Source organism: Chiloscyllium punctatum, chromosome 25, assembly GCF_047496795.1.
Source record: "Chiloscyllium punctatum isolate Juve2018m chromosome 25, sChiPun1.3, whole genome shotgun sequence".
Taxonomy (NCBI): Eukaryota; Metazoa; Chordata; class Chondrichthyes; order Orectolobiformes; family Hemiscylliidae; genus Chiloscyllium; species Chiloscyllium punctatum.
The window spans coordinates 43,349,336-43,375,639 of record NC_092763.1 but is presented as its reverse complement, the minus strand read 5'-3'; the positions used below and the strand labels follow the sequence as shown (position 1 = coordinate 43,375,639).

At 43.0% G+C, this 26,304-nt stretch overlaps 1 protein-coding gene across 1 annotated transcript in view; it reads right to left on the bottom strand.

Moving 5' to 3' along the window:
- The window catches only part of fhdc2 (FH2 domain containing 2), an 88,652-nt gene that overhangs the window by 59,472 nt on the left and 2,876 nt on the right, over window positions 1-26,304 (bottom strand). The window contains exon 2 of the mRNA XM_072595158.1: window positions 4,808-5,438. Within this exon, the coding sequence (XP_072451259.1) occupies window positions 4,808-5,257 (450 nt within the window). The 5' untranslated portion in view covers window positions 5,258-5,438. The remainder of the gene's footprint in view (window positions 1-4,807; window positions 5,439-26,304) is intronic.

Sequence of the window (26,304 nt, the reverse complement as noted above, 5' to 3'; positions counted from 1 at the left end):
CACAAAGAATTGAGCTTCAAAATTGGCAAGGACAGACCTCCCTGTGTTGTGAAGATCACCATCACTCCTTTATTCTTTACAAATGTATCATTCCAAGAAGGAGCAAGTGAAGTTTGCAATTATGCAATTCACCACAGAATGACCTGAGGATGTAACAGCTATTTTATATAAGAATGAGGAAAAGGAAGACTTGCAACTACAGGTCTGCATTCATGACCACAGGATGTTCCAAAAATTCTTACGGCTCGAAAAGTACTTTTAAACAGTAGACATTGTTGCAACGTAGGAAATATTTTGTATAAATTTACAAACAGTAATATCTCAAAAAAGCGAAGTGACAATGAATAACAATCTGTTTTTATGATGCAGATTGAGGGGTCAATATCGACCCCAGGAATAACCCTCTTGCTCTTCTTCGATATAGTGGCAAGGCATCCTTTGCATCTACCTGATGGGACAGACCAGGCCTTGGTTTAATGTCTGAACTGAAAAACTTCAGTTGTATAGCACTTCCTCACTGGTAAGTCAGCTTAGAGTTATGTGCAGAGGCTCTGGAATGAGAATTGAGACCACAATCTTCTGAATCAGAGACAAGTGTTCTATCTAATGAACCTGGCTAAGCATGAAGAGTGTGGTGATGCCCTTCTGTACCTTCTCAAAGTATTTCTACTTTTACTGCACTGCTGATTAGTTCTCAGTAGCCAAGAGATACAAAACACAACACCTTAGTTTCTACTTGTGAAAGCTGCAACCTTCTGGAGTCAATATCTAGTTCAATAATTTTAGGGCCTAAGACCTTCTCCCATGTCCTTACCCAACCCCCACAAAGCAGGCTTTGACATCACATGGGCTGCTACCGCAAACATACCATTGTCAGCCACTAATGGTCCCCATTAGCAGTTATTGATTCTTCCAGACTGACTTTTACCCATTCCTTTGTCTGCCCAACTATTTGTATGTCTCTCTGGGCTTCAACTCCACCTATCATTTACTTCTTCCGCCTCTCCTATACCCCTTTTATAGCATATATACCAATCTTTTCCTACCTATAATCAATTCTGAAGAAGGGTCACTGGACCCAAAATGTTAACTTTGTTTTCTCTTCATAGATGCTGCCAAAACTGCTCAGTTTTTCCAACAATTTCTAATTTTGTTTCTGATTTCGGGCATCAACCATTTTTTGTTTTATTTTCACAAAACTTTGATATCCAGTATTCTAGAAGGCATTGGACAATTACTTAAATAGAAACAATCTTCAGGGTTTCTGGAAAAAGGTAAGAGATTGGCACTAAGTTAAAATGCTCAGAGGGCCAGTGCATAATAGATTCATAGATTTGTACAGCACAGACAAAGCCCTTTGGTCCATTGGGTCTGCATCACCATAACTACCACTAAACGTACTCCAATCCCAATTTTCTACAGTTGTCCTATGTCCTTGAATGTTGTGACATTTCAAGTACTCATCCGAATATTTTTTATAGGCCTTCACTACCTTCCCACCACCCGCTGCCTGAAAAAGGTTTTGAGCAAATCCGTTTTGGATCTCCTTCCCCTTTCTCTAAAACTATGTCCTCTCATGATTGCCTCCTCAACCAAAGGGAACAGTTGCTTTGTATTCACTCCTGTGCAGAATCCTATACATCTTCATCATGTCTCCTCTCAGGATTCTCTGCTCCAAAGAAAACAATCCAAGCCTATCTAGCTCAATTTCTCCATCCCAGGCAACATCCTGGAGAACCTTCTCTGTACCCCATCTCATGTTATCACATCCTTCCTGTAGTGAGGTGACCAGGACTACACACAATACTTTAGTTGTGGCCTAATCACCATTCTATCCACCTCAGACATTAAATCTTTGCTCTTATACTCTATGCCATGACTGATGAAACCAAGTGTCCCACATACCTTCTTAACTTTCCTATTCATGTGCTTTGTGACTTCAGGGATCTGTGAATAATTATTCAAGATCCCTCTGTTTCTCTAAGCTATCCCGTGTCCTGCCATTCATTAATTACTTCTTCATCTTGTTTGTTCATCCAAATCTTGTTTGTTCATCTGAAGTGCAGCACCTTATACTTATCAGGATTAAATACCATCTGCCACTGGTCTGCCTATCTGACTAACTGATCGATGTCTTTCTGTAACCTACAACCATCTTCTTCGCTATTAATCACTCTATCAATCTTGGTGTCATCTGCAAATTTGCTTAACATTCCCCCCATTTTTTTGACTATATTATTTGTGTATATAATGAACAATAAGGATCCCAGTACAGATTCTTATGTCCAATACTAAGCTGGTTCTGATCTATCTTACCAAGTTTCCTTCATTTCCATGTGCTTTAACCTTCTCAATCAGTCTTCAATGTGAGACTTTGTCAAAAGCTTTGCCAAAATCCATTTAAACTACATCAACTGAACTTCCCTCATCCACACACTTGATCATGTTTTGAAAAAGTTCTAACAAATTTGTAGGGTATGACTTACCTCTGACAAAGCCTTGCTGACTATCTCTAATTAACCCATGCTTTTCTGAGTGGGTTTTAATTCACTCCTTCAGAATTTTCTCCAAATGTTTCTCTCCAAGCAGTCTGTGAGACTCACCAGTCTGTAATTTCCTGGTTCATCTCTATCACCCCTCTTTTGAAAAGTGGAACCACATTAGCATCCTATGGTCCTCTGGCACTTCTTTCATGGCCAGAGAGTAATTAAAAATTTAAGTCAGAGCCCCTGTAATTTCCTATTTCACCTCCAACACCAGCCTGGAATGCAATTCATCCAGGCTAAGGCATTTGTCCATTTTTAACCTTATCAGAGCCTCCAATACCTCCCACTTCCTTTGTCAAACTGTATAATTTCCTCATAGACCCTTTTCCTGAATTCCATACCTATGTTCTCCTTTTCAATGCACAGGTTGCCCCCTTGATCTGTCATAGGCCTCACTCTTTCCATTGTTAACCTCGTCCCCTTAATGTGGAGATGCCGATGTTGGACTCGGGTGGACAAAGTCAGAAGTCACATAACATCAGGTTATAGTCCAACAAGTTCACCTGATGAAGGAGCATTATTCTGAAAGCTTGCGATTTCCTATTGCACGATAACCTGATGTTATGTGACTTCTGACGTTGTCCTTTTAATGTATTTATAAAACATTTTAGGATTCTCCCTAATCCTGTTTATCATGCCCTTTTTTTAGCTCTTTGAATTTTTTTCAAAAGTTCCCCTCTGCACTTCCTGTATTCATCTGGGACTGCAGCTGAATTGTTCCTTTTGGACTTGCTTAAAGCCCTTTTCTTCTTCCTCATCCAGTCCTGAATTGTCTTAGACATCCAGGGTTCTCTGAACTCATTCTTGTACAATTCCCTCAGAAGGGTACATGTTGGACATGTACTCTCCCTAGATCATTTTTTTTAATGTCTCCCACTGCTCCGCTGTAGACTTACCCGCAAAAAGCTATTCCCAGTCACCTATGGCAGATCCTGCTTATTTTGATAAGATCTGCCTTCCCCCAGTTCAAAGCCATCTTTCACAGGCCGTCTTTTTCTTTGTCCAGAACAAATTTGAACCATACCCTGTTAAAGTTGCTATTGTTAAAATGCTCCCCCACTACCGGATTGAACACTTGTCTGCCTTCTTTCTCTAGGACCAGATCCAGCACTGTACAGTCCCTTCTTGGGCCTTCTGCATATTGATTCAAAAAGCTCCCCTGGATACATTTCAAGAAATCCACCCCTTCTAAACCCTTAACACTACAATTATCCCAGTTTATGTTGGGAAAGTTGAAATCCACTCATATAATTACTGTTACACACCCCTGTGAACTGTCCACATATTTGCTCCTCTATTTCCTGCTGACACTTTGGAGTCCTACAATACAGTCTCACTCTTAACATCCTAAATTCTACCTTCAAAGCCTTGTTTGAGGACCATTCCAAGATATCATTTCTTCTCATTGCAGTAATTAACTCCTTAATTAATAATCTGACATCACCACCCTTTTCACACACCCCTCTCCTATACCCCAGACTGTTGAGTTCCTAACATTCAACCATACTGAATATAGTTACTCAACCATATTTCTGTGATGGCAATAATATCATACTATCATGTGTCAATCCATTAAATCATCAGTCTTCCCTATTACACTCCTAGCATTAAGACCATCCAAGCACCTCACTCTCTTGACAGTCAACATAACTGAACTCACTATGACTTGTTTCCTTTGCTGCTGAATGATCTTCTGCACTGTAACTTTGTGATTCTGTGAAAACAATAACTTTTTTTCTTCTGTACAACTACAAATGATTTTGCTAACTCTTTTCAGCAATATAAAAATTTAATACGGCTATTGCTTCCCACCCTTGGAGCTCTTTTCATGAGGTTTTTAAAAATTCATTCACAGCCATTCCTAATTGTCCCGACGGCAGTTAAGAGTCAACCACATTAATGTGACTTAGAGTCACATGTAGGTCAGACAAGGTAAGAATGAGAGTTTCCTTTCCTCAAGGATATTGGCTTTGAACTGGATGCCCAGAATATTACCTTGGGTCTCTGGATTAACAGTTCAGTGGAAATACCACAAGGCCATTGTCTCCCCTCACTGAGGATATTACAATGTGCTTCCACAAAACAGAACAGGAATAGAACAGGAGAAAAAGGTAACAATAGAGGAAAGCGGGTTAACACTGGACCATACCAAAGATATCCACCCAGAGATAATCTTACAACAGAGACTGTCAGACACAAGTAGTCAATTCCATCCACAGTCTAATACATAAACTGTTTCACTCAAACCGACTCCGACTTACTCTTTCACCAGTGGAATCTTGGCAATTGTGTATAGATCTTCTCCAGTGCTTTCGCTCATGGCCTGAAACTTTCTCCACCTGTTCGAATAACTTCTCCATGATTAAAGTGTCTAGCTGAAAATCATCATCATACTTATCCGTTGTCCAGATGTTGTTTTTTCCCAAGATCCTATCTTTTGGAATAGTTATCCAGTTCACTTTCTTGAATTTGGATTTCTGAAGACTTGGAGAAGATTGCGACTGCCAAAGTAATGATGGTGGTGGTGGTGGTGGTGGTGGTAATACTGGTGGTGGTGGTGGCGTAAGTACCATTGGGTGATTTTTCTTTTGTGATGGTGGAGTACTGACATTGTGGATTGAAGGAAATGGTGTTGAAGGAGAGTGAGGCGAAGGTGCGGAAAGTTCAATAGATTCAGCACACATTGTTGCCATTGTCATTTCCATAGTCATCTCATTACCACCATTTGGTCAGAAGCACCAATGACAATGTTCATCATCAGGATATAAATTAGTCACTGTCCTGACATACAAGCCTCCATTATCATTCAATGTGGAGAGAAGCTTGACAGTTACCCTGTTGCCATTTGCAGTTCTCAATTAATGTGATGATTGAGACTTCAGTCAATCCATCCTTCAAGAAAGGAAAAGACAGGTTATCAGCAAAGTATTCATCTTCCAGAGATTTAGGTTATTGTTCAATGCTTGATGCAAAAAACAGATATATCTAAAAAAACTAGGTTTGAAGAGAAATGTAACTGTTTCAAGTTATAAATCAGTTTGTCATTTAGAGAAAGAGCAGAGTGAAATTATATACAAAGAGACCAATGGAAGACATATTCAGTTTGATGTAAAGAATCATAGAGTCATAGATACGTACAGCACAGAAACAGACCCTTTGTTCCAACTTATCCATACCGACCAGATATTCCAACCCAATCTAGTCCTACCTTCCAGCACCCAGCCCATATCCCTCCAAACCCTTCTAATTCATATATCCATCCAGATGCCTTTTAAATGTTGCAATTGTACCAGCCTCCACCACTTCTTCTGGCAGCCCATTCCACACATGCACCACCCTCTGCGTGAAAATGTTGCCTCTTAGGTCTCTTTTATATCTTTCCCCTCTCACCCTCTCACCCTCTAGTTCTGGACTCCCCCACCCCAGAGAAAAGACCTCAGAAAGGAAGTCATAACCTTTATAAGTTCTGCCTGTCAAACTTTTAGTATGAGCTGTATCCAGTTTTCATATGGCAACCTTCTCTGCTTAGTTACCTTTTCAAAAATAAAAAATAAAAAATGCCTCATCAAATTTTGGGAGGGCTTGCACAAATTTAAACAGTTCTCCACTGGCTCTTGGTTTAGACTCAGATCTTTCCTAAGCTGAATGTTCCCTGGCATCAAATGCTTTTTTCATTTTTCCAACTTTATAGGTGTTTTCCTAATCAATGTGTTCAGAGATGTTATCACGCACTTCTACAACATGTAGAATGTGAATCTGGACCACCTGGTTCAGAAGCAGGGGCACTACCACTAAGACACAAAAGCTCTTAAGGTTCAACCTTTGAAGCTGGTATTCTCTCTGACATTTTTCCTCACTTTAAATTCCAGCTCTACCCTCTAAATTTTTTTCTTTCTCCCTCTCCTCTCTCTGATGTAATCTTTCCTCTTCTTCCTTATTTTGTCTGAAGCATGTGCCTTCAATGCTGAAGTTTGTGATGATTTCTAAATCCCTTTCAGGTTTACATTGCTTAATCTGCAATTGAATTCTCACTAACTCAACTGAATTACCAAAATGTTTTACTTCGCCCTTCTTCCTATTACCTCAATAATATTTGCTAGACCATGCTATTATTTTAACTTCAATATATTTGCTAATTCAATTAGCCTGATTTTTTTTTCAAATCACCCAAGAATAAATCTTACATCTCCAGAAAAGTCTTAACAACTGCTTAAGCCATTTTGATTTAATAATGCACAAGAAACTTGGCAACTTTTCTTTTATATTTTCTAATCGGAAGTTTATGCCACTGCCTAGAAGGACAAGGTCAGCAAATAGATGGGAACACCACTCCCTGCAAGTTCTCTTTCAAGCCACTCACCATCTTGACTTGGAAAAATATATCACTGTTTCTTTAGTATTGTTGGATCAAATTCCAGGAATTCCCTCTCTTATGGCATTGTGGATGTCCCTATAGCAAAAGGACTGCATCCATTCAAGAAGGCAGCTCACCACAACATTCTCAATGACAACCAGGGTGGGCAATAAAATGCTGGCCCAGCCAGTAACACTGATATTTCACAAAGGAATAAAAATACTTATAACTCTATTTCTTGTTAAATGTTGTCAGCAACGGATTCTGGGTAGTCCAAAATGGAGGATGGGAAAACTTTCTGGCTGTAACAGGCTGCTCTTTTTTTGAGGTATTTTAGGTGGAACTTTGGAAGCAAAAATAGTCAACAGCACTTTTAAAGGGAGAGGAACAAACAAAGCACATGGTGATGTCAGTGCAGGAGAGAGAGAGAGAAACCCACACTGTTCCCTGAGAGAGCAGTGAAACTGCACAGTTACTGCCTTTGCTGTTTGAATTCATATATCGCTGGACTTTGGAGTGCATCTGGGAAAATTAACAAACAGTGAAATTCACAACTAATCTTGGAAGAACCTGTTTGGGAAAGATCACGGCACAGAGATAGATAAGTGAATAGTTTTAAGTATAGTCTTGGGGCCTAGCTGTAAGTCTGTAGTGGTTAATATAGTAGGTTCTTTCTTTATATGTTTTATTAAGATATGTCTCTTGATTAAACTTAAAAATATAAACCATAAGTATTAAGTTAGCCTGGAGCAGTGTTTTGTAGAGGAATAAGACAGTGTTATTTTCTGGGTCTGCAGATTAGAAGGAACTAAAATGACCTTTAGTAGAGTGATATGAATGTGGGAATTTAGGAAGAGTTCATGTGTTACTGAGGAGTATTTCTGCAATAAATATCATTGGTTGTGAATCCTATCATACTGAATGGAACAGTTAGAGCGACAGTAAGAGGCAATGAGAAATTTACAAGAGCAAGGGGATGTGATGGATGGCAGTTATAGGAATGGGGAAAAGTCGCAGATACTGTCACATAGATGTGATTACTCCAGGAAAGGTAAGAAAGGTAGGCAGTTGGTACAGGAGTCTTCTACGACTATCCCCATTTCAAACAAATGTGCTGTTTTGGAAAATATAGGGGCTGATGGATTCTCAGGGGAATGGCTGTAATGCAATGAGGGGTACGTCAGGTTCCAGAAGATCAATTGTGTTAGGGGACTCTCTAGTCTAAGGCACAGAAAGACGTTTCTCTGGCCAGCAACGAAAAATCAGAATGGTTGCTTCCCTGGTGCTAGGATCAAAGATGTCTCAGAGAGGGTGCACAATGTTCTCAAAGGGGAGAGGGACCAACAGGAGATCGTCGTACACATTGGAACCAATGACATAGGAAGGGAAGCGGTTGAGATTTTGAAGGGAGAATACAGAGAGTTGGGCAGGAATTTTAAAAGGAGGTCCTCGAGAGTAGTAATATCTGGATTACTCCCAGTGCTACAAGCGAGTAAGGATAGAAATAGAAGGATAGAGCAGATGAATGCATGGCTGAGGAGCTGGTGTATGGGCGAAGGATTCACATTTTTGGATCATTGGAATCTCTTTTGGGGTAGAAGTGACCTGTATAAGAAGGACAGATTGCACATAAATTGGAAGGGGACTAATATATTGGCAGGGAGATTTGCTAGAGCTGCTCGAGAGGATTTAAACTAGTAAGACGGGGGTGGGGGGTGGGGGGTGAAGTGAGCAAAGAGATCAATCTGAGACTGGTACAGTTGAGAACAGAAGTGAGTCAAACAGATCAGGCAGGGACAAAGTAGAGAACAAGGTAGGACTGATAAATTAATCCACATTTATTTCAATGCAAGGGGCCTAACAGGGAAGGCAGATGAACTCAGGGCATGGTTAGGAACATGGGACTGGGACATCATAGCAATTACAGAAACATGGCTCAGGGATGGACAGGACTGACAGCTTAATGTTTCAGGATACAAATGCTACAGGAGGGTCAGAAAGGGAGGCAAGAGAGCAGGGGGAGTGGTGTTTTTGATAAGGGATAGCATTACAGCTGTCCTGAGGGAGGATATTCCCGGAAATACATCCAGGGAAGTTATTTGGGTGGAACTGAGATATAAGAAAGGGATGATCACATTATTGGGATTGTATTATAGATCCCCTCATAGTCAGGGGGAAATTGAGAAACAAATTTGTAATTAGATCTCCGTTATCTGAATAATGGGATGGTTATGGTAGGGGATTTTAACTTTCCAAACATAGACTGGGACTGCCATAGTGTTAAGAGTTTAGGTGGAGAGGAACTTGTTAAGCATTTATAAGAAAATATTCTGATTCAGTACATGGATGTACCTACTAGCAAAGGTACAAAACTTGACCTCCTCTTGGGAAATAAGGCAGGGCAGGTGATTGAGGTGTCAATGGGGGAGCATTTTGCAGCCAGCGACCGTAATTCTATTAGTTTTAAAATAGTGATGGAAAAAGATAGATCGGATCTAAAAGTTGAAGTTATAAATTGGAGAAACGCCAATTTTGTCTCACAAACTTGATTGAGTTTTTTGAAGAGGTAACAAAGATGATTGATGAGGGCAGAGCAGTAGACATGATCTATGTGGACTTCAGTAAGGCGTTCGACAAGGCTCCCCATGAGAGACTGGTTAGCAAGGTTAGATTTCATGGAATACAGGGGGAACTCGCCATTTGGACACAGAACTGGCTCAAAGGTTGAAGACAGAGAGTGGTATTGGAGGGTTGTTTTTCAGACTGGAGTCCTGTGACCAGTGGAGTGCCACATAGATCGGTGCTGGGTCCACTACTTTTCGTCATTTATATAAATTATTTGGATAAGAGCTTAAGAAGAAAAGTTAGTAAGTTTGCAGATGACACCAAAATTGGAGGTGTCATGGACAGCAAAAGGTTACCTCAGAATACAATGGGATCTTCATCAGACGAGCCAATGGGCTGAGAAGTGGCAGATGGAGTTTAATTTAGATAAAGGCGAAGTGCTTTGGGAAAGCAAATCTTAGCAGGACTTATATACTTAATGGTTAGGTCCTAGGGAGTGTTACTGAACAAAGGGACTTTGGAGTGTAGGTTCCTAGCTCCTTGGAAGTAGAATTGCAAGTAGATAGGATAGTGAAGAAGGCGTTTGGTATGCTTTCCTTTATTGGTCAAAGTATTGAATAAAGGAGTTAGAAGGTCATGTTGCAGCTGTACAGGACATTGGTTAGGTCACTTTTGGAATATTGCATGCAATTCTGGTCTCCTTCCATTGAAGGATGTTGTGAAACTTGAAAGGGTTCAGAAAAGATTTCCAAGGATGTTGCTGGGGTTGGAGAATTTGAGCTATAGGTTGAATAGGCTAGGGCTGTTTTCCCTGAAGCGTTGGAGGTGGGGGGTGACCTTAAAGAGATTTATAAAATCATGAGGGGCATAGATAGGGTCAATAGACAAAGTCTTTTCTCTGGGGTGGGGGAGTCCAGAACAAGAGGGCGTAGGTTTAGGGTGAGAGGGGAAAGATATAAAAGAGACCTACAGGGCAACATTTTCATGCAGAGGGTGGTGCATGTGTGGAATGGGCTGTCAGAGGAAGTAGTGGAGATTAATACAATTGCAACATTTAAAAGGCATCTGGATGGGTATGTGAATAGGAAACGTTTGGAGGGATATGGTATTGGCAGGTAGACTAGATTGGGGTGGGATATTTGGTCGGCATGGACGAGTTGGACCAAACTGTCTGTTTCTGTGCTGTACATCTCTATGACTCTATGACAATAGATATCCTGGATAAGCCCCTATATTTATTTTCTGCCCAAGTCAGGAGGGGTGCACTGTCTTTCTCTATTGTCCTGTCCTACTATTCTATAGGTCACAACATAAATTTAATTGTTTTAATCAATTCCCACTTTGGTCAATCATATACTTTTTCTGTATTACATTAAAATAAAATATCCATCAACCAGGTTTCTTCAGTAAATAAAAAATATTGATTTATTATTAAAATAAACTTACTCAATAAAGATGCGAAACTTGTTAATTCACTTAGTTAATAATTTGGAAATGGAAATGTTTCCCACTCAAAATTACCTAAAATGCACATATACACAGAAACTAAGTAAAAAATAAACTTAGAAAAGGATTTCTCTGCAAAATTAATTTGGGTGGAAGAAACACTGAGGCCAAGAAGTGTTCGTTCTTGAAGGCAAAAAAGGGTAAAGTTCAGACATCTCTTGGTCTGGCATTTTAGCATATATAGACAGGTATCACCAAACATCGACAGTTGTCTCTGGGCTCCTGGTAGGTACAACCTGTTCAGGAAACATAATATCATGACGTTTTCCAGTCACACCCCTTGAAGGTAATTAATTTTCACACTGGTTTCACAACAAAGCTACCTCAGAAACAGAAACACGAGCTGAGCAGCTGGTTTTGTAGCTAGCTGCCACGACTAAAATCCAAAACCATCTCCAAGCCTGCAACCCACTGTTCAAACAGAGCAGCCATAAAGTTCAATTGTTAAAAGTCGTCAAAAGCTTTTCCTGAAGTGAATTGAAGTAATCAAGACTAAAATCATCTGGAACAATGTGGTTTCAAAGAAATGCCTTTATACAAAAATTGCAATATGTCTTTTCATTAACAAAAAATCTTCACAATCAAACTCATTATTAAGTATAAAGCCATCAGAATGACTGAGAGCTGGGAAGATCAAGAAACACAGTGATGGTGGGTGAACAGGATTTGGTGCCTCAGGATTTACAAAAAAGGCTGTCCAGGAGTGACATCTCCATGTAAGTGAGTAGAATTTTGAGTTCGGCAAGGAGATCCCTTTTGCAGCCTAGTTTTGCCATCAAAACTAAATTAAAACGTAATCATGTAGCATATATGTGAAACAGAACTTAGAGCAGAATCTTATTGGAGCCTGATTGAAATGGACGATGAGAAATATGGCAGAATTGCACAAGAAGTCCAAAAAGATCTAACTTGCCATCAGGAACATTAGTGCTGCATCTTTTAACTTAAGTTCTGGGCATAAATATGAGATTCTTTCCAGATAGCAGTGAGTTGCCCATTAAAGGGGTTAGTTTATTACCTCAGCTCATTAATATGCAGCTTCATATCTTACCATGCACTTTGAGTCAACCAATGCTGAGAATTCTCAACATGTAAGTCAGAGTGGATATCTGATGACTTCAGTTCACCATTTGCTTCAAAGGATATCCATGTTGGACAATGGGGACAAACATTCCAGGGCATGTGCCACAGGCACTGGGAACATGCACCCACATCTACAATCATAGGCAACTGACATGTGCCAGCAATTAAGAACCCTCATGGTACATCTTCGATCCACTTACACATCGGCCTATGCATCCCCCTGTTTCCAGTTGAAACCACAAAGATCGTAGAGATGTTCTAGGGTTTTGGAACATGGAAAAGATGTTTGACTTCACTATTGACATTGCAATCTGTATTCTACTTATTCAAAGTCAGCACGCTAATCAGAAAAATACACTTTTCAGCACTAACTCCCAACATCTTTCAATACTTTATATTGTACAAGGTCAGGGAGAAAGTGAGGACTGCAGATGCTGGAGATCAGAGCTGAAAATGTGTTGCTGGAAAAGCGCAGCAGGTCAGGCAGCATCCAAGGAACAGGAGAATCGACGTTTCGTGCATGAGCCCTTCTTCAGGAATGAGGAAAGTGTGTCCAGCAGGCTAAGATAAAAGGTAGGGAGGAGGGACTTGTGGGAGGGCGTTGGAAATGCGATAGATGGAAGGAGGTCAAGGTGAGGGTGATAGGCTGGAGTGGGGGTGGGGGCGGAGAGGTCAGGAAGAAGATTGCAGGTTAGGGAGGCGGTGCTGAGTTCGAGGGATTTGACTGAGACAAGGTGGGGGTAGGGGAAATGAGGAAACTGGAGAAATCTGAGTTCATCCCTTGTGGTTGGAGGGTTCCTAGGCGGAAGATGAGGCGTTCTTCCTCCAACCGTCGTGTTGCTATGATGCGGCGATGGAGGAGTCCAAGAACCTGCATGTCCTTGGTGGAGTGGGAGGGGGAGTTGAAGTGTTGAGCCACGGGGTGGTTGGGTTGGTTGGTCCAGGTGTCCCAGAGGTGTTCTTTGAAATGTTCCGCAAGTAGGCGGCCTGTTTCCCCAATATAGAGGAGGCCACATCGGGTGCAGCGGATGCAATGAATGATGCGTGTGGAGGTGCAGGTGAATTTGTGGCGGATATGGAAGGATCCCTTGGGTCCTTGGAGGGAAGTAAGGGGGGAGGTGTGGGCGCAAGTTTTGCATTTCTTGCGGTTGCAGGGGAAGGTGCCAGGAGTGGAGGTTGGGTTGGTAGGGGGTGTGGACCTGACGAGGGAGTCACGGAGGGAGTGGTCTTTTTGGAACGCTGATAGGGGAGGGGAGGGAAATATATCCCTGGTGGTGGGGTCCATTTGGAAGTGGCGGAAATGACGACGGATGATACGATGTATATGGAGGTTGGTGGGGTGGTAGGTGAGGACCAGTGGGGTTCTGTCCTGGTGGCGGTTTGAGGGGCGGGGCTCAAGGGCGGAGGAGCGGGAAGTGGAGGAGATGCGGTGGAGGGCATCATCGATCACGTCTGTGAGGGAATTGCGGTTTTTGAAGAAGGAGACCATCTGGGTTGTACAGTATTGGAACTGGTCCTCCTGGGAGCAGATGCGGCGGAGATGAAGGAATTGGGACTACGGGAAGGCGTTTTTACAGTCGGTGAACCGACCGACTCCCACAGCTACCTAGACTACACCTCCTCCCACCCTGTCCCCTGTAAAAACGCCATCCGTTGGTCTGGGACACCCGGACCAACCAACCCAACCACCCCGTGGCTCAACACTTCAACTCCCCCTCCCACTCCACCAAGGACATGCAGGTTCTTGGACTCCTCCATCGCCAAACCATAGCAACACGACAGTTGGAGGAAGAACGTCTCATCTTCTTCCTAGGAACCCTCCAACCACAAGGGATGAACTCAGATTTCTCCAGTTTCCTCATTTCCCCTCCCCCCACCTTGTCAAATCCCTCGAACTCAGCACCGCCTTCCTAACCTGCAATCTTCTTCCTGACCTCTCCGCCCCACCCCCACTCCGGCCTATCACCCTCACCTTGACCTCCTTCCATCTATCGCATTTCCAACGCCCCTCCCACAAGTCCCTCCTCCCTACCTTTTATCTTAGCCTGCTGGACGCACTTTCCTCATTCCTGAAGAAGGGCTCATGCCCGAAATGTCGAAACTTGGATGCTGCCTGACCTGCTGCGCTTTTCCAGCAACACATTTTCAGTATTGTACAAGGTCAGGTCAATTTAGCGGATGAACATACAGAAAAACATAACAATTTATTTAAATTTCATGGGTGGTTCTCTCACCAAGGCAAGATCTTTCATTGTATCTTATGAAACTCATCTCATTAACTACATATCCCACCCCAATGGTGCCGCTCCAGCCCAGTTCAAAACATTAAAGAGAGATTTAACAAAAAATAGTAAAACAGTTCAGTTTGTTCCATGTTAAAAATGTGTCTTGATGCAGATTCATTTAGGAAATACATGGATTCCATCGTCTGTCAATACTATCTGAACTGCTACACCCTCACTAGTGATCACACTTAAGGTGTTGCCTTGTCTTAGAATAGAATCATAAGATCCATATAGTGCAGAAAGAAGCCATTTGGCCTATTGAGTCTGCATTGACCCTCTAAAAAGTAATTTACTCAGACCCAGTCCCTAACTATCCCCATAACCCTGTATTTACATGGCTAATCAACCTAGCCTGCTCATTCCTGGACACTACAGACAATTTTGTATGGCCAATCCACCTAACTTGCACATCTTTGGACTTTGGGAGGAAACCTATGCAGATATGGGGAGAATGTGCAAACTCCTCATGTAACCCAAGACTGGGGCCAAACCTGGGTCCCTGGCCTTGTAAGGCAGCAGTGCTAACCACGCAGTGCCACTGTGCCATCCCAATTAAACTAAACTGATCCAGCCAGCCATTACAACAGGTGAACTCCTCGAGCCCAATTTCTTTGGCAGGATGATTCTCCTTTCCAGCAAGATTGGATTGGTGGTGGGAACATTCTGTGCTTGAGCAGCCTTGAATCATGTTAGCAAGCACATTTTCAACATTGGCATTGACAGCCATTCTCACCCTCCTCCTTGCTAGAGAATATTCCTACTTGTCAAACTGTTCCAAGACTTTCACCTTGTGCCTCAGAATAGTGACAAACTTCATAGCATAATCTCCTACACCTTCATGATGTCTGCTTTTCCTTTCCCACCACAGTTTTCCATTTGTAGTATCAGTTTGTCTCTGATAAACAGAAATTTTGGCCTTCAGGGTTTTAGAGAGAGAGCTCAATGTTTTCGGATGGCTTGCCTGTGACTAAATACAGGACCATGCCAAAACTGTGCTCTAGTTTGTTGGCACGATCACATGACAAGCTTGTGTGGGTGCAGCTAAACCAGAGTTTCCAGTCTGGAATTTCAATTTATTATGGAAATCTTGCCAATGTATTTTCCATTCTACCGATGGGAACAGCTGACAACTTTGACAGAACCTTAGTTTCTGGATATCTAATTTTAAGTCATCACAACTTCATTATTCTAGGAAATCTATGATATGCCACATTCTATGGGAGGAAATTTTGTCTGTGTAGTGTTACTGCAGACTTAAAGTTAATTCACCACAGTAGCCATGGACGATTACCTTGCTATATTCTTCATTGCTATCACTGAAGAACATCACAGATACTGATTTGTGCTGCTGCCTGTTCATCGCAAATCAATATATGTCTGCATAGCACTGCAAACAAATTTCCCTCTATGAGTCTCTAGTTAAGCTATGTTATCTTCATTCTACTCTCTATCGTAAAACAAACGGTGTCACTAGTAGCACAATGATATACTTAGATCTTCAAAATGTACAGATAAGGTCCACACAAAAGAAGTGTTCTTGGAGTTGGGACAATACCTTAGCATGAATAGAGGATTAGTTGAAGGACAGGAAATAAAGAGTATGGATAAAAGTGGCATGTTCAAGTTGACAGGCTGTTATGAGTGGAGTGCCATGAGAATCATGCTGGGGTTTCATCTAATTACAATCTATATTAATGACTTAGATATTAAGAATGATCTAAGTTTCTGATAATACAAACATGGATGAAAATGCAAGCTGTGAAGTGGACGCAGAAAAGCTGCAAGAGACAAGGGTGGGTTAAGTGAGTGGGCAAAATTATAGCATCCAGAGTATAATGACAGAAAGTGTGACATTCACTTTGGTAGTAAGAATAAAAGACCTGAATATTTTTAAAGGTGTCAAACCTTTGTGTTCTGATGAATCGGATATACTTATGCAAAAAACAAGAAATGTCAGCGTGCACATAGAAAGAAATCACTAAAGCAAATTTGTTGTGGGTAAATCACCACAAGTTATCTTTGATCCAGCTACTTATTAAGAAATGTCACAGACAATCAAGTACTGAAACAATGATTTAAACTTTATTGCATGTAGCAACCAAAATAAGACCCCTCAAGTAAGCAAGTTGAGCCTCGCAACTTAACTTGGCTATTATCTGATTAATAGTGGAATTTGGCCAGCATTCCACTAACAGTGTCCGTCTCTGGAAGTGTCTAAGGTTTGATCTTTGTGCAGTGTTGTTCTTCCAAATTCTGCTACTGAGTTGTTCTGATCTTAAATTCTTATACAATTTTCTCTGTTTCACGTTTGTGGTATAATATTATTGATGATTCAATGACTTGGAGGTACTGGTGTTAGATTCGGGGGAACAAAGTTAAAAATCACACAACATCAGGTTATAGTCCAACAGGTTTATTTGGAAGCAGTAGCTTTCGAAGCGCTGCTAAGTCATCGGGTGTTTGTGGAGAACAAGATCATAAAACACAGACTTTGTAGCCAAATGAGGACAGTGTCATGGAGATGGGATGACACATTAAACAATTTCAAATCAAGTCTTTCATCTTTTAGAATGGGATGTGTTGGTTTCTGTTCCTTGATATGTAAATCCCATAACTTCTTTTAAATTACATTCTCAAGAAAGGTCTAGCTTTTCTATCAATAGGTGCCATCTCAACTCAGACAATGCATTAAGGAATGAGATCTGTCTGTATCCCAATGTTGAGTTAAACTGGTTCTATTTCTAAAGTGGGATTTACAGAGTTTTACATGGATTTATGCAGTTTTTGAGCAAAATGAAATGTAGTTCTGCAAAAACAAATTCACCCCATAGACTTAAATGTGTGCATGTGTCGGAGAGACAGAGTGAGTGTGTGCATGTGAGTGTGTGCATGTGGCTGTGAGTGAATATGATAGAGTGTGTGTGTATGCATGTGTATAAGCTTGGTTAAGCGTGTGTGCGTGTGATGGATAATATACCTGTGATAGGGTGTGTGTGTGTGGGTGTGACTGTGGGGGCATATGGTATGTATGTATGAGAGAGAGCTTGTGTATGAGAGAAGGTCTGTGTGGGTGTGTGAGTATGTAGAAGAGTGTGTGTGTCTGTCTGTGTAGAGTGCAGTGGGATCACCTGTAGCGTGACATTTACTCAAGGTCCCTGTTGAGGCCATTCCCATGGGTGCCAAACTTTGCTATCAGCTTCTGCTTGGCCACTCTGCGTTGTTGCATACCCCAAAGTCCGCCTTGGAGGATGATTACCTGAAGGTCCAAGGCCGAAGGGCCAGAACTGCCATTCGAGGGAACACTCTTGCTTCGTGGTTATTGCACAGTGTCCATTCATCCATTGTCGTAGCATCTGCTCGGTCTTGCTAATGTATCATGCCTCAGCGCTTCCTAGCCTGCAACGTATGAGATAGACAATGGTGGCCAAGTCACATGAGTACCTGGTGGGAGGTGTCTCCACGTGTATCTGTGTCAAGACTCTGACACGTCTTGCAGCGTTCACCGTGACAGGGTTGTATGGTGTTGTCCTGAAGGCTGGGCAGTCTGCTGCGAACAATGATCGGTTTAAGGTTTGGTGGTTGTTTAAAGGCGAGAAGTGGAAGCGTGGGGAAGGTTCTCATTAATAATGTGTTGCAGGCTGTGAAGAACATGATGTAGTCGTTCAGCTCCCGGGAAGTACTGGACAACGAAGGGTACCCTGTGTATTGCAGCTTGTGTCTGTCTCATGAGGAACTCATTACGGTTTCCTGCTGTGGCACAGTAGAACTGGTGGTCGATGAGTTGGGCATCATACCCTGTTCTTATGAGGGCAACCTTGAACACTTCCAAGTGTCCGTTATGTTCCTCCTCATCCGAACAGATCATGTGTATGTGGAGGGGTTGTCCATAGAGAATGGCTGTTTTAATATGTTTCAGGTGGAAGCTAGAGAAATGCAGCATTGTGAGGTTATCTGTGCGTTTGTGGTATAGTGAGGTGCTGAGGTGCCCATCCTTAGTGGAGATGCATGTGTCCAAGAATGAGACAAGATATTAAAAAATAGGCTATGGTGAGTTTGATGGTGGGATGAAACTCGTTGATATCACAATGTAGTTGTTTCAATGACTCCTTGACATGGGTCCTGAGGAAGAAAATATCATGAATATATTTGGTGTGTGGTGCTGGTTGGAGGTCCTGTGCAGAAAAGAAGTCTTATCTGAACTTGTGCATGAAAATGTTGGCACATTGGGGTGCAAATGTGGTCCCCATAGCCTCTCCGTGTGTCTGGATGAAGAGATGATTGGCAAAGGTGAAAACATTGTGGTTGAGGATGAAACGGATGAGTTGTAAGATGGTGCTCAGAGATTGGCAGTTATTGGTATTGAGTACTGAGGCTGTTGCTGTGATGCCGTCATTGTGGGGGATGCTGGTGTAGAGTGCTGACATCTCCTTTGTGACGAGGAATGTTCCCAGTTCAACTGGTCTGTGGGTGCTGAGTTTCTGTAAGAAATCAGTAGTGTCATGACAGAAGCTGGGGGTCCACTTTACAATGGGTTTCAAGATGCCTTCGAGATAGCCAGAGAGGTTCTTCCATAGGGTCCCTGTTGCAATAGGACGTCCTGGTGTGTTGGATTTGTGTATCTTCAGAAGGCAGTAGAAGTAACCTATGCGAGAAGTATGTGGGATGAAAACATGTAGGGAACTCTGAAGGACTGGATCCAAAGTCTTGATCAATGTGTTTCATTCACGGGTGTGTTCTTTGGTCAGATCAGCTGGTAGTTGCCTGTAGTGTTCCTGGTTGTTCAGTTGTCGGTATACTTTCTTACAGTAGTCCATTCTCTTCTGAATGACGATGGCTCCTCCTTTATCTGCTGGTTTGATGACAATGTTATGATTGGTTTTGAGAGCATGGATGGCTTTGCGTTGTGATTGGGTGATGTTTTGCTGTACCTTGTGGGTACAGCTGCTGAACCTGGCATTTATACATTTCCTGGCAGTTTGGGCATATGTGTCAAGTCCAGGGCAGCGGCCCTCCAATGCGGTCCACATCGATCCCTTCTTTGGTTGCTCCTCTATGGATTCCTGTGATGACTGTTCCAGTTCGTCAGTGGACTCATTGGGATCACTGCTGACATTTTGAAAGAATTCCTGGAGTCTCATCCATCTAATGACTTCCTCTGTGTCTGCTGCTAGACCAATAGGGTCCATTTTGGTGGTAGGGCAGCAATTGAGCCCTCTGCTAAGAACTTTGATCTCTTCTAGTTGAAGAGTATGGTCCGATAAGTGACAATTGATTTCCCTGTGGTGATAACATTTTCAACCATGGTGCCAGGGTGGAGGCGCTTGGCTACTGCTGGTGGTAATGCCAAGTTTCTCCAGTTTCTTGTTCTTGGTAGACATGTATGTGGTGTCGTTCTGTTGCCCTCTCTGGTTGGCAGTGTCCTGTAATTGTACTGCTGTATCTTGAGTGCAAGCAGAGAGTGTGGACTCTATCTTGATTTAAAGGTTATGGCATCTGCTGTAGAGTTGGTGCATGAGATAATTGAGGAGTTTGTGAGAGGTGCGGTGGCAAAGTCTCTCCATGTAGTCTGTGTTGTAGGTCGACTTGAGTGGGTTCGTGATCCGTAAGCCTTTTGGGATCTTTCCTGCTTTTCTGCAGAAACTTGATGCCTGTGTCAATAGGCGCGATCTTCTTGGGAATCCTCTCCACTTTGAGCCAGCAGTTCATGGTATCAATGGTAGCCACAACTACTTTAGAAATAGAATCATTCTAACTCAACATTGGGACACTGACAGACCTCACACCTTAATGCATTGTCTCAGCTGAGATGGCATCTATTGTTAGAAAAGTTAGACCTTTCTTCAGAATATAATTTAAAAGAAGCTCTGGTATTTACATATCAAAGAACAGAAACCAACAAATCTCATCCTAAAAGATGAAGACTTGATCTAAAATTGTTTAATGTATCATCCCATCTCCATGACCCTGTCCTCATTTGACTAAAAAGTCTGTGTCTTATGATCTTATTCTCCATAAACACCAGATGAAGAAACAGTTCTTTGAAAGCTAGAGCTTCCAAATAAACCTGTTAGACTATAATCTGGTGCTGGATGATTCAATGGATTACTTCAACCCCAGCATTGATTATACTTTTGGAGATCTCAAGTCTGTTGCTTGCCTTCTTATCAGCAGTAGCTGCCTTGTTCCTTGTTACATTTGAAGTTACCTGTCCGTTTAAAATAGTTTATCCTGGAATTAAATCCTTTCCTTCAGGACAATCCTTCTTCAGGCAGAATTAATTGCCCATTTGTCATGAGGCAGCACGTTATCAAACAATGTTATCTCCTCTCTCCCAGGAAACTGTTGGTATATGTTGCATCTTTCTAGATATAGTTAATTAGCACTTTGTTTTTAATTCCTTTATAACAGCTTTTCCTTGTCCCTTTCATCTTGAGAAACAGTTTATTCCAGAAAGAGTTATTGCTGATTCCTTCAATCCATGAAGTTACTAAATTCTGAAGTTTATATTGTCACCGATTCCCTTTGACAATTAATGTAAGCAATGGGAGGACAAAAAATAATGAAATCATACTTACGTTAGTACAGAGCTTTGGTAAGGCTATACCTGGAGCATTGCAAAGGTCAATTGGATTGGTTCCTGGGGTGATAGGATTATTTTATGATGAATGGGGATAATTTGGGAAAATCATCCCAAGGAAGAAGAAGGAGGACATGGCAATCATGGCTGTTAATGATTTGGCAGCACGGTGGCTCAGTGGTTATCACTGCAGCCTCACAGCACCAGGGACCTGGGTTCGATTCCACCCTCGGGTGACTGTCCGTGTGGAGTTCGTACGTTCTCCCCATGTCTGCGTGGGTTTCCTCTGGGTGCTCTGATTTCCTCCCACAGTCCAATGATGTGCAGGTCAGGTGAATTGGCCATGCCAAAATTGTACATAATGTTAGGTGTATTAGTCAGAGGGAAGTGGGTCTGGATGAGCTGCTGTTCGGAGGGTCATTGTGGACTTGTTGGACCAAAGGGCCTGTTTCCAGACTGAAGGAAATCTAATCAATGGAAGTCAGGACAGCATAAAAGCAAAAGAAAAAGCATACAATGTGATGAACATTAGTGGGAAGCCAGAGGATTGGGAAGCCTTTAAAAACCAGCAGAGGATAACTGAAAAGAAGCAATAAGATGAAACATGAACGTAAGCTAGTAAGTAAAATAAAAGTTCTTTTAGATATATGAGAGATCAAGAGTAGACATTGGACTACTAAAAAATAAGGCTGGGAAAGTAGTAACGGGGTGCAACGAAATGGCAGGGGATTTGAATAGGTACTTTGCATCAGTTTTCAGAGTGGAAGACACCAGCAGCAAACCAGAACTTCAAGTGAGTCAGGAGGCAGAGGTGTTCGTAGTGGCCATCACTAAGGAGAAGATATTGGGGAAGCTGACATGTCTGAAGATGGATAAATCACCTGATATACAACATCCTTGAATTCTTATGGAGTTAGCTGAGGAGATTGTGGAGGAATTGGTGGTGATCTTTCAGGAATTACTGGAGTCAGGGAGGACTGGAAAATGGATAACTCCCTCTAAAAGAAGGGAGGGAGGCAAAAGACAGAAATTATAGGGCTGTTAGCCTGGTGTTGGTTGTTGCTAAGATTTTAGAGTTCATTATTAAGGATGAGATTATGAAGTATTTGGAAGTGCACATAAAATAGGGCTGTATCAGCATGGCTTCATTAAGGGGAGATCATGCCTGACAAATCTGTTAGAATCCTTTGAGAAGGTAATAAGCAAAATGAGCAAGTTAAACAAAGGAGGGTCAGTGGGCATATTCTATTTGGATTAACAGAAGACCTTTGACAAGGAGGCGCACAGGAGACTGCTATAGTAGACAAGAGCCCATGGTGTTAGGGGCAAGATACTGGCATGTATAGAGGATTGGCTGACTGGTTAAGGCAGAGAGCCGGAATAAAGGGGCCGGTTACGAATGGAGAGGTCCATGTTGGAATCACAACTATTCATGTTATACATTAACAATCTGGATGAATAACTAAGAGCACGGTTACTAAGTTTGCAGAAGACTTAAAGATGGGTGGAGGGACAGGTAGTGTCAAGGAAGTGGGGAGGCTGCCAAAGGTCTTGAAACAGAGACAAAAAAATTGCAGATGCTGGAATCCAAGGTAGACAATAGACAATAGGTGCAAGAGTAGGCCATTCTGCCCTTCGAGCCTGCACCACCATTCAATATGATCATGGCTGATCATCCTTAATCAGTAAGGTAAAAACAATGACTGCAGATGCTGAAAATCAAATACTGGATTAGTGGTGCTGGAAGAGCACAGCAGTTCAGGCAGCATCCAACGAGCAGCGAAATCAACGTTTCGGGCAAAAGCCCTTCATCAGGAACAAAGGCAGTGAGCCTGAAGCATGGAGAGATAAGCTAGAGGAGGGTGGGGGTGGGGAGAGAGTAGCATAGAGTACAATGGGTGAGTGGGGGAGGAGATGAAGGTGATAGGTCAAGGAGGAGAGGGTGGAGTGGATAGGTGGAAAGGAAGATAGGCAGGTCGGACAAGTCAAGGAGACAGTAACTGAGCTGGAAGTTTGAAACTAGGATGAGGTGGGGGAAGGGGAAATGAGGAAGCTGTTGAAGTCCACATTGATGCCCTGGGGTTGAAGTGTTCCGAGGCGGAAGATGAGGCGTTCTTCCTCCAGGCGTCTGGTGGTGAGGGAGCGGCGGTGAAGGAGGCCCAGGACCTCCATGTCCTCGGCAGAGTGGGAGGGGGAGTTGAAATGTTGGGCCACGGGGCGGTTTGGTTGATTGGTGCGGGTGTCTCGGAGATGTTCCCTAAAGCGCTCTGCTAGGAGGCGCCCAGTCTCCCCAATGTAGAGGAGACCACATCGGGAGCAACGGATACAATAAATGATATTGGTGGATGTGCAGGTGAAACTTTGATGGATGTGGAAGGCTCCTTTTATTCCTGATGAAGGGCTTTTGCCCGAAACGTTGATTTCGCTGCTTGTTGGATGCTGCCTGAACTGCTGTGCTCTTCCAGCACCACTAATCCAGTATCCTTAATCAGTATCCTGTTCCTGCCTTATCTCCATAACCCTTGATTCCACAATCCTTGAGAGCCCTATCCAACTCTTTCTTAAATGAATCCAGAGACTGGGCCTCCACTGCCCTCTGGGGCACAGCATTCCACACAACCACCACTCTCTGGGTGAAGAAGTTTCTCCTCATCTCTGTCCTAAATGGTCTACCCCGTATTTTTAAGCTGTGTCCTCTGGTTCGGCACTCACCCATCAGCGGAAACATGTTTCCTGCCTCCAGAGTGTCCAATCCTTTAATAATCTTATATGTCTCAATCATATCCCCTCTCAGTCTACTAAACTCAAGGGTATACAAGCCCAGTCGCTCCAGACTTTCAGTGTAAGGTAATCCTGCCATTCCAGGAATTGACCTCGTGAACCTACACTGCACTCCCTCAATAGCCAGAATATCTTTCCTCAAATTTGGAGACCACAGTATGGTCTCACCAGGGCCCTGTACAGCTGCAGAAGAACCTCTTTGCTTTTATACTGAATCCCTCTTGTTATGAAGGCCAGCATGCTATTAGCCTTCTTCATTACCTCCTGTATCTGCATGCTTACCTTCATTGACTGGTGTACAAGAACACCCAGATCTCTCTGTACTGCCTGTTTACCTAAATTGATTCCATTTACGTAGTAATCTGCCTTCCTGTTCTTGCCACCAAAGTGGATAACCGTACATTTATCCACATTAAACTGCATCTGCCATGCATCTGACCACTCACCTAACTTGTCCAGGTCACCCTATAATCTCCTAACATCCACATCACATTTCACCCTGCCACCCAGCTTAGTATCATCAGCAAATTTGCTAATGTTATTACTAATAGCATCTTCTATAGCATTAACATATATTGTAAAAAGCTGCAGTCCCAGTACTGATCCCTGCAGTACCCCACTGGTCGCTGTCTGCCATTCCGAAATGGAGCCATTTATCACTACTCTTTGTTTCCTATCAGCCAACCAATTTTCAATCCAAGTTAGGACTTTGCCCCCAATACCATGAGCCCCAACTTTGCCCACTAACCTCCTATGTGGGACTTTATCAAAAGCTTTCTGAAAGTCCAGGTACACTACACCTACTGGATCTCCCTCGTCTACCTGCATGTTGAAATCCCCCATAATAACTGTAGTAACATCTTTGCAACAGGCCAATTTAAGCTCCTGATTTAACTTACATCCGACATCCAGACTACTGTTTGAGGGCCTGTAGATAACTCCCAAGAGGGTCTTTTTACCCTTAGTATTTCTCAGCTCTATCCAAACTGACTCTACATCCCCTGATTCTAGGTCCCCCTGCGCAAGGGACTGAATATCATCCCTTACCAACATGGCCACCCCACCCCCTCTGCCCGTCAGTCTGTCCTTACGATAACACGTGTAGCCTTGAATATTCATTTCCCAGGCCCTGTCCACTTGAAGCCACGTCTCAGTTATCCCCACAATATCATATCTGGCAATTTCCAAAAGAGCCTCAAGCTCATCCATCTTATTTCTAATGCTTCGTGTATTCATATATAGTATTTTTAATTTGTTACTGCCCTCACCCTTCCCATCAACTCCTATTTCTCTCAACCTTACAGCATGATCCCTTTTTGAGTTTTCTGCCTCATTGATATAGTTGTCTTTCTTGACTTCCCTTGTTCTAACTTTCCCTTCAATTTCCTTCTTAAACATCCAGTTTGTCCCCTCCCCCCCGCTACTTAGTTTAAATGTAGCTGTGTTGCAGTAGCAAACCTGCCTGCCAGAATGCTGGTCCCTAACCTATTAAGGTGCAAACCGTCTCTCTTGTAGAATTTATGCTTACCACAAAACATACCCCAGTGATCCAAGAATTTAAAGCCTTGCTTCCTGCACCAGTTCCCCAGCCACACGTTCAAGTCCGTTATCTCCCGGTTTCTGGCCTCATCAGCCCAAGGAACTGGAAGCAAACCAGAGATAACCACCTTGGACGTCCTGCTTTTCAGCCTTCTTCCTAGTTCGCCGAAGTCCCACTGTAGTATGTTCCTCCTCTTCTTCCTGACATCATTTGTGCCGACATGTACCACCACCTCTGGCTCTTCACCTTCGTACTTGAGAATTTCCTGCACTCTGTCTGTGATGTCTTTAACCCTGGCACCAGGAAGGCAACACACCATCCTTAAGCCCCGCCTGCTGCCACAAAAACCCCAGTCAGTTCCTCTCACTATGGAGTCCCCTATTACCACAGCTCTGTGAGATGTCTGACTCTTCCGCTCTGTCTCCACGCCAACTTTTGATTGACAGACCTGGCCGCCTCGTGGACTGGCAGTGTCATCTGTCTCTACTGTTTCCAGCAGGAGGCTGGAAGAACAGAGCAAGCCACACAGCATCAGGAAGTGGAGAAGTCAACGTTTCCGGTGTAACCCTTCTTCAGGACTGGGATGGGTGTAAAGGGAGCTACAGATAAAGGGGGGGGGTGGGGGAACAGTTTTGGGTGGAGAGAGGGCAGGGTGGTGAGGTAGTGATAGGTGAACACAGGTAAAGGGCATGGCCTGGTTGGACGATGGGAGGAGTGAATCTGGTTGGTAGCTGGAAGGTCGGGTAGATCAGAGGAATGGAAGGGAGGGCAAGTGGCAAAGGGAGTTAAGGGATGGAAAAGGAGGTTATTTGAAATTGGAGAACTCAATGTTTGGGGCCCTAGTTGCAGGTGAAGGGGGTGGTGTGCCAGCAGGTTTTAATGTTCTTGGTGGTGGGGTCTAACTGAAGTTGGCGGAAGTGTTTAAGGATGATATATTGGATGCGGAGACTGGTGGGGTGGTAGGTGAGGGCAAGGTGGACCCTAGCTTTATTGTGTTTGGGGGGGGGGTTTAGAGCAGTGGAGTGGGGAATGGAGGAGGTACGGTGGAGGGCTGCCTGGATGACAGA